The 17,464-nt window shown below is 37.9% G+C and overlaps 1 protein-coding gene across 2 annotated transcripts in view; it reads left to right on the forward strand.

Annotated features, from left to right (window-relative positions):
* PLD5 (phospholipase D family member 5) overlaps window positions 1-17,464 on the forward strand; it is a 160,943-nt gene that overhangs the window by 24,189 nt on the left and 119,290 nt on the right. Inside the window, exon 1 of one of the 2 annotated variants that reach the window (XM_015857804.2) lies at window positions 7,162-7,428. The exons of the other annotated variant lie outside the window; for it this stretch is intronic. Coding sequence (XP_015713290.1) covers window positions 7,426-7,428 — 3 coding nt within the window. The 5' untranslated portion in view covers window positions 7,162-7,425. Of the gene's footprint in view, window positions 1-7,161; window positions 7,429-17,464 lie in introns of those variants that run through there. 2 annotated transcript variants of the gene reach the window in all.

Below are 17,464 nucleotides of genomic sequence, written 5' to 3' on the forward strand. Positions count from 1 at the left end.
TTTTTAAAGCCAGGCAAAATGGGTGAAAGATCTTTTCTGTTAATCTCACAGGATTTGCCCACAGTGAGTCTAGGGCAAAGTCTTGAGTGTGTACTCCATTTATCTTTAGAAAAGCAGCCCATCCCTTAAATCACCTTTCTTAATTTTTTTCCCTCCATGTTGATAGGATTTGTGGTAAAGAATTTAGTTCAGAAACTCATGCAGTTTTTCCAAAAGCCTTTTTTAAACAGTCATTTTCTCAGAACATCAAGAAAAAAGCTGTTGGAGTATGAAAGTGTTTGTCCTTGCTATTGTTTACTATTCTGTGTGTCTTTGCTTATCTCTAATACTGAATGTTCTTATTTATCAAGGCAGCTTATCTTGAGTTTTTTATTTTGAGTATTTTCCACTTTCTTAACTTTTTTTTTTTTAAACATATATTATAGCGTACCTGTGGAATCATATATGGATACTTGATTGCATCTGTTTACTATTTCTCTTTATTTTTCACAGTGGGTGAATGGAAACTCTTTTGTGATGTCTAAGGCTTCCTCAGTACATCCCCAGTGCACCTCACATTGCTGCCTGCTAGGATTAATTTGGGGCCAAATCCCACCAAATTTCTCTAAGCCTATTGCTCCATCCCCATTGTATCTTCATAGTTTGTCTTTCTCACAGAGCTTGTGCTGGATAGAATTGGCAGCTCATGGGATGGCAGTCCAGGTATGCATTGACATTAAGATGCTCATTAATTATGCTGGTCTTGTTCCACAGCAAGGGGAATTCTCATATGTCATTCAGAACCATGCGGGTCCATTTCCTGCTCAGCCTGTGCTGTAGATACATATTGCTTACACCTACGCTTCTCAGGATTTCACAGATCTGTAGCAGTCTTTTGCCTGCTGACAGCCTCTATTCATTTGGAGGGGTTTAATAAGTGCTGCCTACTTCACATACCATTCCAGTGGCTGGTACCTGAACAAATGCTGGTCCTGCTTGGCTGCTTTTCAGTTCTTTTGTACAAACTGTCCGCTTCCAGCTTGTGAGGTTAACATGACAAATTTGAAGTAGGTTGTAGTTGTCATTGAGCTAGTTGTGCAGGATCAGTTTGGGTACTTTCCTGGCCCTGTTGCTTCAGATCATGCCACCTGATCTGTCAAGTACTTTGTCATCATCATTGGATGACTCTTGATCATCCATTGCTTTTCCAAGCCTTCTCTTGCTGATGTGACGTTGCAGTAGTACCTTGCTGTGCTCGTTTCCTCTGGGGCTTTCAAGAGCTATCTCTTTGTAGCATGTACCTCTGTAACAGGCACCTGCATTCTGATGAAGGCAGTGCTGCAGGAACATCTTGATCACAGATGTAGATATTCCTCATCTCTTGTAGTTCGTTGTGACCACTGGGCTGAAGATCTCCTTGGTGCCGTTCAATTTCTCTCTCAGACTGTTCTCAGTTCAGTGGCTCCAGCTTTGATCTTTCTGCCATTTTCTACTTCTATCCCAGTTTGAGACTGGCATAAGTAGAGTACTGCAGCACCATTAAATGTCTTCTGCAACCCAGGAAAATTATATTATATGCAACTTCATGTGGAAACAAAACTGAATTACATCAATGCAGGGAATACTGTTTCATAGGAGACCAAGTACTAATGTATGTGTAATGATTAGCTGCTCTAGAAATTAGCTGTTTTTCAACGTATACATTATGTAAGCTTCTCCGATAAAGATGTTTAATTAAGTACTCACTAGCATATGCTGCAATCATTCTTACTAAGCTTAATTAAGTTAGTTCAAGTGCTTATTATAAAGGAATGAGAGCCTTGCGTGGTTGCTGTCCGCTCTGCTGGCGAAGCGGGGGCCCGCAGTGCTGCACCTCCCTCTCGTGGTGAAAGGCGGCGGACAGCGGCTGCCGGGAGCTGCTGCGGAAACGAAGGCTGTGCTCGTCTGTGCTCGTCTGTGTCAGCACTGAGTCTTTTCTTTCCTGCAGGGAATGTGGGCAAGTGTTTCTTTGGGAGCGGAAGTTAATGGAGGGAATACTGCTCCGTTAGCTGTTTTTCTCAGCGCTGGAAATTGTTTGTTTATAAATGAGGTCTCGCATTGGTAACAGTTTCAGTATCTAAAGGCTGTGTGCCATCTTCACTAACATATATAGGAAGGAAGATTATAAAGATGGTTTTTTTATTTGGATTAAACAAATTAGGATAGGACTTTGCTTCTTAAACAAGTAAAATGTACAACTTTTGAATTAATTTGTCATGCGAAGATGCTTAAACATAGAATGATTTATTATCCTGAGCAGGAAGGGACTCATAAGGATCACAGTCTGACCCTGCTTCCACACAAAATCCAAAAACCCAAACCCAGTGTCTGAGAGCAGCATTGCAACACTCCCTAAACTCTGTTACTCGGGGCTGTGTCCACTGCCCTTGGCAGCCTGTTCCATACCCATTGCCCTCTGGTGCAGAACGTGTCCCTAACCCCCACTGCACCTCCCAGACCCATGCCATTCCCTTGGACCCTCTCACTGTCACAGTCTGCAGAGATGTGACAGTAATTACTCACCAAAACACCATGGACTAGAATCTAATTTCTTTAAATGGGACTCCTTACATGTCTGTTTCTTGCTCTAGACCACACCTACAGTGATGTGCTAATTTCAGTAGTTGCTTCAAAGGGTTCCAGTTGTGGAGTTGTTTGGCTGCGGGATGTATAGACACTATGTCCTCCCCTTTGCTGGTGACAGAAGGTGGAAGCTGCCCACCCTCTCAGTGTAGCTTCTGTGCCTCCCTCACAGCTGTCTCTGTAGGGAGCTGTAGAGGCTTCTCTGCCATTGGGCTGCTCCAGGCATTGCAGGAGCAGTGGGTTGCCTAGGCTGTGCAGCCTTGGGGACAGCAGGCCTAGTAACTGCTTTCTGTTACAAACTTGTGTGGGCATGAGAGAGATGGGTTTAACTTTGTTGTGCTTCTGTTCTCTAGCATTGCTATTAAGGCAATAGAGAGACCCAGGTTTGTGCATAGCAGGGGCTGGGAAGGCTCTGCATAGCCCACTCTCTGTGGTGGTTGGCAGAGGTGGGGAGACTAGCTGTTGTTTCACTGAAGATGATTCCTTAGGTACTGAATCAGTGTTCCACAGCAAAATAAAGGAAAGCATAATTTCCAGTCAGCTGGGCTCTGGGAGGCAGCACTCATATGTTTTTGCAGCTGTATCTGACAGATGTAGAAAAATTTATATTAAGAAATAGACTTATTTAATATGATGGCAGTTTTTTTTACAGCTGTTATTAACTTTAACTCACTATTTCTAATCTTCCCAAAATGAGCAAAGCTTGGTCTTGGCAACAGTGAAAACTCATTTTTTGTCTGTATATTGATAGTACCCTATTAAATAGCAGGTGTTGGCTTTGGACAGGATCATTCCCTGTACTGTGAGTTGGTGTGTCATTTCAGGGCTGGGCAGGCCAGAAGTCACTGAGAGTGCTAAAGTTTTACAGCCCTGTTTCAGCCTTTGGTGTTGTTAATTAGGCTTTGCTATTCTGTAGATGTTCTTTCCCTGTGCTCATTGCAGTTGAAAAACTGTAACTGCTGGGTTAGTGCTTATCTTGATGTAATGGGCCAAGTGAAAAGGCTTAAGCAAACAGAAGGTGCTATTTGAAATGTGTTTTGGAATTTGTTGCGTGCAAATAATATCATGGTAAAAGAAAAAAAATGTAGGAATATGGTTCTTGCTCTTGCAGAACACTAGTTTTGAGGGTCTGGTCATCTATTAGGCTTCTATGGAGACAGACAGAAATCAAAAATATTTACTGCCATATCATTTCTTGAGTATCCACTCCTCTGCCATCTTGGTACTGTTCAGGAATCTCTCTCTGTGCTGGAGGCCTCTAACAATTATATTTTCAAGTCTGTCTGTCCAAGACAAGCTATAAACTGGGTTTGAATTTTAATCCTAAAGAGAATGTCTAAAAATTTTGAAATGACTTGGTTCCATCTCAGTTTGCAGTTTTCCTATTCCTGATTGAATTGAGTATACTTAAAATGAGAAAGTGCATTTTGCTGTTCTTTATAGACCCCAATTATCATGATGGTTTAAAATCTTTTCTGTGTGACCTTTTGGAAAAGGAATAGGGAAAAAAGTGCATATTTTCTGAAATATTAAATTATTTAAAAATTCAGAGTCTTTTATTACTTTTCTTGTGTAGGTGCTTTTGAAGTTTCGAACTTGGTTTGTTTTGTTATGTTTAGACATCATGCAGACAAACATAACCTAGTTTACTTAGTACTGTAAAGTCAAGTAATAGCTCATATGCTTGTCTTAATATTTATTAGAACTATGATTTAATTTTAGCCATTCATAGCAAGATTTATATAGATATTTTCATTATTTATTACAATCTATAGGGAAAGATGATGCTATGTAATGTTGGGGACAGTTTGGTCAGGCTTACAGAGTATGCCAAGAAAACTGTAACTATGTGTCCTCTTTGGCTTTGCAGCATCTCAAGCAAATCCAAAATGACTCAACAGTTCTGTATGTAATTTCTTTTTGGACCTCTCCTTAATTGAAAAATTGAGATACTTTGTTTTTCCATCCTGTCTTAATGTAGCAATGAAATGCCAAAATAAAAGAAATTCCACCAGGGCAGAAGCTCTTTGATCAGTTGCCTTGATCAGTATCTCATAATTCAACTGTTCAGTTGTTGCAGATTGAGGGCTCCAGTGTGAAGGTTTAAGTGCTGCAGAGAACATGAAGGCAGAAGTAGATCTGACAACGCAAGTTGTTTCTATCACACATATCAGATTACTTTTAATTCAACTTTGGGTTGTCAGTTTCATTCTGAGCTCCTTGATCATTTAGATCATTCAATGATACCCTTGTGTCATTGACATTATTGCTTAAGGATTGCTATGTGTTTTTATTATATGGGCTGCTTGCTGTATTTCTGCAGGTGTTAGAAGAGTGTGATCAGATGCCTCTGAGTGCTTTTTTTTGACTTTAGAAATGGCTTCTAAAGCATGGGATTCATGATGATAGCCTATCAAATGGAGACAAGCCTGACAATATATGACTATATTTGCAGGACAAGGCTATAGGCAGTCAGCACAGGGTTAAGGGTTTGAGTTAAGTGCGTTAACCCAAACTTGGGAGGAATATGATTTCTTCTTACATAGAAGATAAACTGTAGGCCTGTCCATAAAACTTCTGCAAAGAAAATACTTAATCTTTAAGGCTTGTCTAGATGTAAAAGTTGAGGTTCAAGCTTAAACTGTTGCAATTATTACATCAGTATATTATGTCTATCATGTGGACTCTCCTTTTTCTCAGTATGTATGTTGGAAGGAATAAGGAAAAAGGTGATTTACTGAAGCAAGAAGTCAACATTAATATTTTTTATGCCTCTGTAGTTGTATGGATAATATCTGTTGAGTTTAGGAGATGATATTTGCACTTTAGTTTGTAAGATGTGTATTTTAATTATGAGAATGCAGTGCCAGTATTCACTCTGAAATCTGCTTTATTTAGTTAATGTTTAACTACTTAATAATTCAATTGAGGCATCCTGGTTACATTGACTGAGAGGCAAACTTGGAAACTGTAAGTTTCACATAGTGATATCACCCTACTCCATACAGACTTACTGCAGAAACACACGGAGACAAGTGTTGGCTACATATCTTAATATTTGGCATTTGATCCCTATCACAGTAGGTATCTTTTGTTAATGCCATCTTTGTACATTTCAAAGGGGTTGAAATTTATTTATTTGTACCAAATGTTCACACCTGTAAATTCAGGTCAAATTAATCTTTATAAAAAAGATCTGTAAATATATTTATTTCAGATGTTTCTTCTTCCTCCAGAACTTCAGAATTTCTTTCAGGAGAAAGCTGCTTCTGGCTGTCAAGCTTAGACATCTAGCTCAGTAGATTTCTGTATTGGCGCTTCCATCTGGAAAACACCACATACGTTATGGTGTCCATAACGTATCATTTTTTACTATGATCTTTACACTTTCTCTGTGTACAAAAAATAGTTTTCAGAGTTGATATCTAAATTTTATTCCTGTATGTAACTTTAAAATTAATTGTTATTTCAACAGTTCCAATTTCTGACCTGCTCTCCTTCAGCTTGCCTGCCAATTAGTCGGTCATCCTTTTTCCTGCTTTTTTTTTTTTTTTTGAGGTCAGCCCTGCTCTGTCATAGTCATTCAAGCAGGTACTATGAAAATCATTGTAGTATCCTGTGGTGAAATGAACAGTGTGAACATATTTTCTGACTTTATTTCTTCCTTATGCAGGGCATGGTCTTAACTGTTCTGGATCTTTATAAGTTCTTGTGGCAGAAGCACCAATCCATTCTCTTTCATTCATCCCAATTTTACACATTAATGAATGCTTATCTGCTGAGAGCAGCACCAAGAATAATCTCCATAGTCTCTTTCTTTAAAATTTGTTTATTATGACGCACAAAAGGCTTACAAATGATCAGGCTGTGGAGGTATTTCTGTAAGTCCATGTCAAACTAGACATCATTTTATTTGGTTCCACCTCTCTTCCATTTCTTACTCTGTTCTTTGATGCTAATAAACTCTGTGGAATCAGGTCTTTCTTCCCTTTTTTGTGTCACGCCTACCACAGCATCCTTGACAGTTGCTGGGCACAGTAAGACATTCACATTACAATATGAATTAAGTAATTAATCTTAATCACAGCATTGCAGAGAGATTTTCTGTGGTGTATATTTTTGAGAGAGATGGTGTTGAAAGCATGTAGTAGAAATTTCAACTGATCATCTCATCTCTTTGGAAGTCACCATCTTGGCTTTACTAGGAAAAAGCATGTTACAAAAAATCCAAGAAATAACAACCACATTGCATATAATTTTTATCCAAAGGGGCATTTGGCTATTTCACAAAACGCTGTGTGCTTTGGCAAAGTTTGGAGCTTTGGCTTAGGAAGATCCATGTTTGGAATAACAGGGTGTGTTGCAAGTCAAGATTCAGGTATCTTGGCAGAGATGTATGCAGAACCTGGCACGAAGCCTGTCTGCACTGTGCCTAGCTGTAGCAAGTGCTAAAGTCCCTTGTGAACAATATATGAATCTCATTTTGAAAGGGAGGGAAAAAAAGAGGAGGAGGGAAGAGGGAGCCAGGATTTATTTTAACATTTAGTGGATATATAAAAAAAACAAGTGTCAAGAAGCAAAACATTTTCATGAAGCATTCGCTGTGAAAATCCTGCAACTTCTTATTGCAAACCTCTTTATTGCTTGGATTGGCTGATTTCCAGAGCATCAAGGCTAGGAATTGAGGGACTGAAATATAATCAGTGGTGATACATTTTAACCACATGAAACATTCTCTGCTTCCAAAGCCTCCGGTGTCTCTAGTAAGCAGTGCAACAGCTCCTTGCTGGGGGACTCGAGGGACGTGGAAAATATTGGATCACAATGGTAAGCAGCGCTTTACTTTTCACCAGCTTTAGGTTATTACTTTGAAAAGAATGCCTGAAAGGTGATTAAATTAGTAGGGAAACAGTTTTTTAAACCAAAACCTGCATGTGTAAGCTACAGAGGCATCCTCAGTGTTTTGCTGAAAGAGATCAGCAAAGCAAGTTGGTGACAAATATCTTTGGCACTGAACATGTTGTGCAGCTAATATAAAATCTTTTAAAATTGGGCTGGACTGCTAACTAGAACTTGATGTAAAATATGAGCTTGTCTAATTGTTCCAGTGCAGAAGGACAGCTGCATGGGCTTTTAATATCATCTCACAATAATAAACACAGCGATTGTATACATAAAAATATAAATAAATCGATGCTGATTGCTTATGCAAATTGCATGTTTCTATGTTTTCTCTTAGGTGCTGCTTATTTTGGCTTTGTTTTTCAAGGAGCAGAGATGCTCAGTATGTACCTTTCTACTTTCAGGGTGCTAGGAAGTTTTTATTTTTCCAGGTTTTTAATCTGTGAAGACCTATTGGTCACATTGCATATGCAAGGGGGAATTAGGAAGGGAAACTGTCTGGGTACTTTTATGCTTTGTAACAATTCGAATATTAAAATAATAAAAATAGGATATAAAACGTGTTAATATAGAAACCAAATTTACTGACAGTGCCAATTTTATTAAAAGTTAAAGCAATGTCTGGAGATGCAACAAAATATTGTAATTGTCAGGTGTTTTTTAGGTATTAAAGAACTGGTGGGTGTTAAGGCAAATTTGGGGAGTGTTTGCTCCCAAGACTCATTGTTAAGATTGAATATGATGCATGTTTCAATTTAAAACAACAACAACATAAAACAACACCCCACCACCACCAATCTCCTATATGGGAACTCAGCCATTCACTTTAAGTGCATGCTGAAGTCCAGGAATGCATTGATTTTGAAGTTACATTACATCAGGGTGAGAGGAAATCAAATTACTGAAGTCAGGAGAGTAGTGAAATCTGCTTCCTTGACAGCCCAGCTGATGCGTGGAAAATTATTCTCTTTGTGATTCAAATGGGAGAAAATAATTTTAAAATAGCAACTGTGAGAGTTTGGAAAGTGTGTAGCAGATGTGAGAAGGTCTGATTCGGTATTGTTTGTCTGTCTTGTGTATTTATTGTTGCTCAGCAGTACGAGGACTAGAATTCTGGAAGTAAACTACCCCCGAATGCTGTCTGATCTTTTCCTATGTGGTTTTACAGCATAGCAAGAAATAATACCGAAGTATTATAGCTAATGAAATGCTGACCTATATGTTCCGTGATTGTGACTGTAAACACACTTAAATATTTTTAAGACTTATGTTGCCCTTCTCAACATACACTATGGATTAGGAAATCAATGATTGAACAGAAACCAGCCTGTAAGCTTCTTGGAAAGATATTAAGTATGAGCATAAGTATTGTTAAATGTTACTACCATTTCCTTGACAATAATGCTCAATGTTGAATAGCTATTAAGTACTGATATTAATTAACTGAGGAGACCTTATAATAATGTAATTTACTCTCAGTCAACAATGTGCAGTTCAACAGTTAATAAAGGTTTGTACTGCCTTGTATCTAAGTTCTGGTATATGAAAGAATTGTAGATGCAGGGACTGGCTTTTTTTTTTTTTTTTTTTTCTTCTATTGTAAACTCAGAACTTGACGAATAACAAAGGAGGTTATACGTGTTTCCAGATGTGTGACTTCTCTTATAGCGAATCAAAGAAAATGCTGTCTCCTAGTGATAAAACTATTCATATACTGCCACGTATTTGCTTTTGATAAAGATTAATCCAAAGTAAACTTGCTTTGTGTTTTGCTTGACATGGATTAGTTAGGCAATTAGTGCAGGCAGTTCACAAGAGATCTTTTAGTTAAGATTGCATGGGAAAAGATCTTTCATGTTTGCTGTTCCTGGGGCAAGAGGGACTGAGGGGGCAGATTAAGAACATTAATAATAATTCTTCCCACTCCCCCCGAGAAGAACTCTCAATAGGAATCTGCTGTATTAGGAATGGCACATGTGGTCCGAATGGCAGTCTTTTATATTTTCAGCGTGACAGGATTTGTTTCAGAGTATAAATCAGTGGTCCTATGTTAGTATTGCAAACTATGTGATGGAGATCTAAGTTTAATCACTCAAAGTCTTAATTTCTAACAGCAGCAACAATAACAAGTAATGTACAAGCTTTACTTGAAAAATTGGGAGGACATAAGCTTGACTATTGGAGTAACTTCTAATGAAGTATGATTTAAGAACAGTAGAAGAGATGCTGGGTACAGTGAGGATTATTTTAAAACAAATAACGTAATTCTACAACTGGATACTGTGTTCATCCAAATGAGTTTAGGATAAAAACTTCTTTTGAATCCCAGTGACTAAGCAGAAGTTCTGCCTGAGAATATAACCCTGTGTTTTAAGATCATAGCTATAAACGTTTGAACTATGTTTCACATACAGGGGAATAATCACAGAATCACAGAATTGTAGGGGTTGGAAGGGACTTCTAGATTTCATCGAGTCCAACCCCCCTGCCAAAGCAGGCTCCCTACACCATGTCACACAGGTAGGCGTCCAGGCGGGTCTTAAATAAGGGAGCATAGTTGCTTTCTGTCTCTATGAGCTTGACTTCACACTAGGTAATATCCCTAGATTTTTTCAGCCTTAGGTTTTTGCTTTGTTCTTCTACTTTCTTGGCCAAAAAATTTACTTTGGGCATTCAGAAGCAGTCATGCTGACTCTCATAATACTGCTGCTGAATGGTTTTAGTCAAAAATCTTAGTACAGTACAGCTTTGATGAATGACAGATCGTGTGTGCTTAGTGCCAGCTGACGTGCCTCAATTAACTTTTGGCACAGTTTTATTCAGGTGATGCGCTGTAGTGTGCTGTAGCTGTGTAACGGGCTCCTTAACACACCATCAAGTCTGTGCACCATATGTAGGATGAAGTTCATGCTTTACTCCATAGATACTGCTTGTGTAGAAGGGAAGAAAAAGACAAGCATTGATGTTTAATTGAAATGTAATGCTGACATATAGGCAGGTGTACGTTTGAGTTTATTCATAATGGAAAGAGCATCAGTTTTGAAATTTCAGCATCCATATTTATGGAGTCTGGGTAGTTTCAGTGAAAGAAATATGACAGCAAACAAGGTTTATGCAAGGTTTTCTAAACTGGAATAATTTTTGGTGGTGGTGGATTTTTTATTTTTTTTTTTAAGCTGTTTTACTTGTATTTCAGTATCAATATACTCTGCAGATCAGGTGTATTAGCTCACTGAAACCCATGTTTTAAATTGTGCCATCAGAGAGGCAGTGCAACATAAAATGCTTTCAGGAAGATATAAATTATTTACTGTGGTTTACATAATGTATTAGCATGTCTGCTGCATCTGTGTTCTAGACAGGTTTTTATTCCTTCATCTGTGTGATATACAAAAAAATTATTAGGAAGGGATGCTTCTAGCCTTAGTCTGTCCTGATGGCAGAAGGGAAGGCAGGAGAAAATTAAAGCAAGGGAAACGGTCAGTCTGGTATCCACATGAAATAATTAATGGGAGCAGCTTCACAAGAAATAGAGTTACAGCGAGCCAGATAATTTGTATTTTCCTTCACCTAGTGTTGCTCATATTAGAGTATTCACACTATTTTGAAATACCCAGACAAAACTGTTGCCTGTGTATGTTAGGACTGTCATAGCAACATGATGTTTTGCTGCATGTAATTGCTTGTATATGTCATGATCACATTGAGAATACCGCAAAAAATTGTGCGTAAGTGTTCTACATAAATAAAAAGAAAAAAACTCAGAGTAGACAAGTGTTCCAATGCCTCTGTACCAACTGATAATGTAGAGATGTAAAATAAGTCAATCAGGGAGTTGTGCTCTGAAGGGTGTGCTGCCTGTAATAAGGAGTGTGATCTGGTCAGAACTGAGGCTGGTTAGTGTGTGCTGGTGGGAGATGCACTTGCACAGCTTGACTGGACTTCCAGTTTTAGTGATGGGAAGCTTGCTACTTAAGCTCTCCAAGTCTTGTACTTTGTTTTTTGTCTACTGTATATTTCAGCAGTTAAGGACATTTTCTTTAAATATGTTTTCCAATGTAGCTGTGTCACCTGAGGATACAGCTACATAGTCAACTCTCTTTTATCATTTAATAATGAAGTGGAGAACTCTGAGACAAGTGTCATCTGCTCTTCTGAAACTGTGCCTGGAGCTCCACTTCCTCTCTGTTCACCAAGATACACTCCAGGTATACGTCTAAAGCTTTTGGTTCCGTGAAGGTTTTGTATTGAGGAAATCTCTGGTGTGGGTATTTATTCAACTGAAAAGGACTGACAGATAACTGTGTGAAACCCATAGCTCTTCTATCTCCATTTCTGTAGTAGGATAGCTTTCTTAGTGGAGGCTTAACTGCAGTAGTGCTAACCTTTTGGGTAGGTCAGAGATGTTCTCAAATTGTGTGTTTCTTTCTTTCCATTATTCACTGGGATGTGGCATTTTTGTATGACTTTCATGTGATTTCCTCTCTGTCACAGGGTAGGAGGGAGTGCATGTGTTTAAGGTTACCAGGCTAGAAGCTGCTGACATGTTTTTTCATACATATTTGTATATCCAGTAACAAGGAGAACACCTGTTTTGGTTGTAATGTGGGTATTTATTTGACCATGTGATAACAGAGATTTATTTAGAAGAAATGGCAAGGAGGAAGATGCTGCAGGACTGCACCTCTCATTTTACTTTATTCCTGTCAATACTTCTGACAGTTTTTGTTTGTTCATGTTCAGAAAGAACAATCTTTGTGATATCGTATAGATTTTATCAGCATTAGTTCTGGAGAGAAAGTTTTGGAACTGTATACATTTGATTTGATTTCAGCCAAAGATGCTGTTTCAGCTACCGAGTTGTGAATAAACAAAGAAATACTTTTCAGACCTCTGATTCATTTGGATAAAAATAAATAATATTCAATTGCAAAACCTAGGCTAGAAAAATGAAATGCTTCCAATCCCTTTTTATTTTTTTTTCTTTTGTTGAGGAAATAGAAGGGAGTAATTTTAGAAATGCTGATAAAGTTCTATATGATGAAAAGCTCATATAAGTCAATTAGCCTTTGTTAGGTTCTTTACTTACTGTACAAAACCTATTGCGTGCACTGCTGAAATTTTCTTACTTTTCTCTTTCTACGATTGTCAAAAGTGATAGGTATGTTGAAAAGAAACCTTTTTCTGTGCTACTGTTCAGTCCACTATTACAGAGGATCCACCACAAAAGCAGCAGTTGCATCTAATAATTCTTCCAGTACAGCACAGGTGGAAAGAAAATTGGCTTCTTTATAATGCAGAACATGAGAAAACTGAATTCTATGTGACAGATGAATACAACACACTAGGAATACTACAAGCAGAATGTCTTGGAGTCTCTTTTAGATGATTTTGAAAATCCTTGTGCTTAGCTGTTTCCTCTCTGTACTCATTGGCTGTTCATGGACTGTGTTTCCTTTCTCCCTTGCTGTTGATGTGGTCCTGTAACCAAGAAGTAATGGGCAGTTCTATCTTCTCCACCTGTGAGAAGAGTATTATTATACCTGAGTATTTAAGTATTTCATTTTACACTATGATAGGTGCTACAGCCCAGTAGGACTTAAGTATAGTTAAGTGCTTGGGAAAAGTTAACAAATTTAAAGCAAACCAGGGTAAAAGTGAGTCCTACTGTGTTGTTTTTAGAACCCCCTAAAGTCATGAAAAATGTGAACTATCTAATTGAAGAAATCATTTATGATACAGTTTCTTATCTATGTTGTAGAAGGAAGGTTATTACATGACACTTCAGAACTTATAAGCATAGAATCACAAGGTTGGAAAGGACCTACAAGACCGTGTAGTCCAACCATTCTCCCTTTACCATACCTACCTGTGATTTTTGTTACATAAATATCTCTAGTTCTTTTTTATTTGTGTGTCACAAGTTCCCCAAGTGCAATACCTCTCTTCAGTTTGCTGAAGTTGCCTTCACAGTTCAAAGTCTCCTCTTAAGAAAGAAAAATGGGGAAGTATTTATGGAAGAATCCTAGGGATGAATATAATGCTAAAAACAAAACACCCCAAGCCCCACAATTGCTAGTGAATGTTTATTTAGAATGACTTTAGTAGTATTAGGACTTTTAGCAGCTATATTAATTCCCTGGTGTAAAGTAACGGAAGTAATACGTTTGCTGTGGATCATTTTAATGGTCAAAAAACAGTGAAATATTTGCTAAGATCTTTGTCAGTTCTTCTGCTGGAGAGGAAGCACTTACATCCTTCCAGTAGACGATGGAGAGAGAGTAGGTGGGTATTTTCAGGAACAACATAATTAAATGCACATATGTAAAAGATACCTGCAAGAGGTTGCCTGAGACCGTACTTAATAGAAATGGATAATTATAGGGTGAAAAACTACTTCTCTGGAGTGATAGCATATGTTATTAATTTACCAGTAGTATAAAGGTTTTTTGAATAGTTTTCTACTTGTAATGTACTCTTTTTTTTTTCCTAATAATCTGTCTCTTCAGAAAGTAATTTTAGATCGAAATGTGTTAGTGATTTGTTATACGGCAATTTTAATAGAGAACTAATATAGGCCATTCTTGTCATGGTTTGTATCATTGCACAGAAGTGTTTTGCTGTTGTTTTAGTTTAGTTGTTGTTCTTTTTCTCCTCTCTTTAATGCACTTTAAATTGTGTACGTGGTTGCTGCTGCTATGAGATCACAGCCATGATTCTTTAAAATGAAAAACAACCTCTGGAGAGGATCACGATAATAACTCACCTGCTGTGAAATACTGTGTTACTTAGAAAGTAATTCAAAGGTGACTCAGACATTGGATATGAAAACAAGTCAGTTCCTTGGGGCTTAATCTTGGTAATGCTTGCTACCACATGTAGAGTGTTATGACTTTCCTGGAATTAACCATGTCCTAAACATAGAAAATATTCCAGTTCCCACTATTCCTCCAATTTCCATGGAAAGAGAAACAGCTTTAGTGGATCTTGTTTAAGCTTTCTTCAAATAAAACTGTAGGCACAGGGTGTGATGACATTTGTCTCTTAGACCAGACAGCTTAACCACCCTTGGAAACTCTTTGGCAGAACCACAGGTGCTCTCAGTGTCGCCCAAAGAAACCTTCAGCACAAAGTGGCCCTGTCTCTCCTGAGAATGCTTCGAGAATATATGGTGAATAGAAAATGATGCAGACATTAGTTCTGGGAAGGTTTCATTGATGCTATCAAATGGCTTTCCTTGGCTTCTATTAAAAACACAAAAAAACAGTGCAACCCATACCATTGCATCTGAAAAATAGGAGCTAACCCATTGATCTCAGTTTTAAAAGACAGGCTCTTTTTGGCTTGCTTTACTGTAAATTTTGCTACCAAGAGTTACCTTAGGATATTCCACCTGCCTTCATGCTCTACTAAGTCAATGTATTACTGCAGTTAGATGTGCAGCTGAGTGTTCTTGCCAGTTTAGCTTTGATTTGCTATCAAGTGTCGCACAGAAAACATAATTTTGACCTAGATAATGTCTTAGCAATTGGGAAAAAGTACATGGATTCTGTAGGAATTTATTCCAGAGAAATCCCAGCCACTACCATGAAGCCATATTTCAGTCAGGTTTAAGAGCATTCATAATGTAATCCTGTACAACTTCTTTTACAGTAGGTGCTGTTGGTTTTAATGGTTGAAATGAAATCTGTATTTGAATGTGGCAAATTTGCTGCATCTATACATGGGGATCCTAATCTGAACCTATATAGGCCACATGTATTTTCAGTAGAACCATAGAATTGAGTTGGAAAGGATCTTAAAGGTCATCCATTTCCAATGCCCGTGCCATGGGCAGGGTTGTCACCCATGAGATCTGTAGGGGCATTTATTTTTTCATTTTTGTAAATGTGTTTATATCTTTTTAAACCAAAAGTGTTATTTTTTGAATTGACAGTGTTCTCCAGGGAAATAGATGCAGGATGTAGAATACCATATTTTGGGTTTTTACTACCTTTAAGCCTGACACTGTGCTGCACTGGATGCATATCTTTTTATTGTGGTATAAACACTCTTCTGTCTTAAATTCTAAAATAGTTGTTTCCTGGAGGAGGTTTGGAGTATACACTGATGTACCTGACAGTTAATTAAAATTCAGTGTTGTTTGTTCTTGCTTAAATTAGTGAAGAAAAGCTTCTAGGAAACACCACAGAGAATAGCGTTCTGAAGATTTCAAATTGTTTTGAAAGATGAAAATTCCCATGTCTCTGTTCTTTAAAGAGTTGAAAAACAATTCAGACACAGCCTGCCATTCTTTTTCTGTGTGTACACATATTTAGAGTGAGTATTCTCTCCCCCTCTCTTCCTCACTCATAAATAAAGAAAAGGATTGAACTGCAGAGAATACCTCTTATTTTCTTATTTTTCCAGCAGATTATTTTCTGAATCCTAATTGGTGAATTACACACATGTAACTTTTTTCTACACCTGGACAAATTCCTTGTGGACATTCAGTCATTTCATTAAGCTACACCAGGAATTGGCTGGTATTCCATACAAACCAGGAAAAAAGCATGCATAATAGATTTTGTTTGTAAGCAGTATGTAACAGCTGATTAGCTAATTAATGCTATTTTCCTTCACATACATACAGTGTCCTACATCCAAAAATTAAAATAAAAATATATTAAAATAAGTTTTAAGCTACAATTAGGTCTCCAGATGTCTGATTCCTTGGTTTAGAAAGCTGCACTAGAGCCTTCTATTCCTGAAATAAAAATGATTTATAGTCCAAAACCTCTTTCATGCTTGCCCATCTGCCATGGTGCTCATTTCTTTCTTTATGTGGTAAATAAAATTTCAGAGTAATTCTTTAAATCATTGCTGAACAGCTCATTACAGAGATCTCATGCTTGCCAATGCTGACAAACAGTTCCACCCGTACTAGGCTTGCAAGGCAGGAAGTCCATCAGGATGAGGACTTAGGCATAGTTCAGTGGACTTATGCAGGATAATAAATAATCACTTGACGTGTGTCATTTCCCTGTTGTTCCTTTCAAGAAATGCAGATGCATACTGAGTGGAATGAGAGAGGGAATTTTCCAAGATTTCTTTTTGAGTTTGTGCCATTAATTATCACTTCTAAGTTAGAAACTAGGAATTTAATGTCTTTCGTGTTACACACTCTAATGCTGCAGGCAACATTTGCACCTGTGGTTGGGTCAGCAGATGTAGTTAGTCTCAGTGTCTCAATTTAGTCTTACCTTTTTCGTATTTTTTGAAAGGTCACTTTTGCTTACAGATTGTGGATGCTGAAGCATTGGCACGTTGGGCTCTTTCAATACTACATACCGAACTGGCAGTTGTGAAAGAGAAATCTTACTGCCTTCATCTTCCCAAAACTATGGACTAATGCTCCTGTGCCTCAGGCCACGCTGTTAATCAAAACAACTGCAGCTTAAAAATCCTGGAAGTTGGGCAACTTTTAAGTGTCTAAATGTAAGAATTTAAATTTACATAGGTAGATTTGATCATTTTGCCCTTGGTTGCCGAGGAAACCAGTTAATTACTATGCATTTGCTCCAGCACTCTGCATGCAGCTTTTAAAATATTTTATTGTAATTTTTCTTTTATTTTGTCTTAAGCTAGTGTTTGTAGAAAGAGGTGGCTTGACAGCTCTGGCAAATGAAATAGTCTGCCTGCCCACGGAATATGTGCTCCCTAGACAGTGGCAGTCCAAACTTCCTCATGCTGTTTTGTCAGTGTGCCACAACTTTTTTTGAAGAGGAAGGAAGTACTTGGAGGTGGAGGCAGAGTCCTGGAGCCATCAAATCTTTGCCCTCAAAATGTGTGTGATCAGAAAATGACCTGTGTCTGTCTTTCAGTGTGTAAAACGGAGTGGCTAAAAATTGGATGAATTCAAACTCTAGAAAACTATCTCCAATCTTCAAATCGTTGTCCAGCTCACAACCATGATTCTAAT

The sequence above is a fragment of the Coturnix japonica genome, chromosome 3 (genome assembly GCF_001577835.2).
Source record: "Coturnix japonica isolate 7356 chromosome 3, Coturnix japonica 2.1, whole genome shotgun sequence".
Lineage (NCBI taxonomy): Eukaryota > Metazoa > Chordata > Aves > Galliformes > Phasianidae > Coturnix > Coturnix japonica.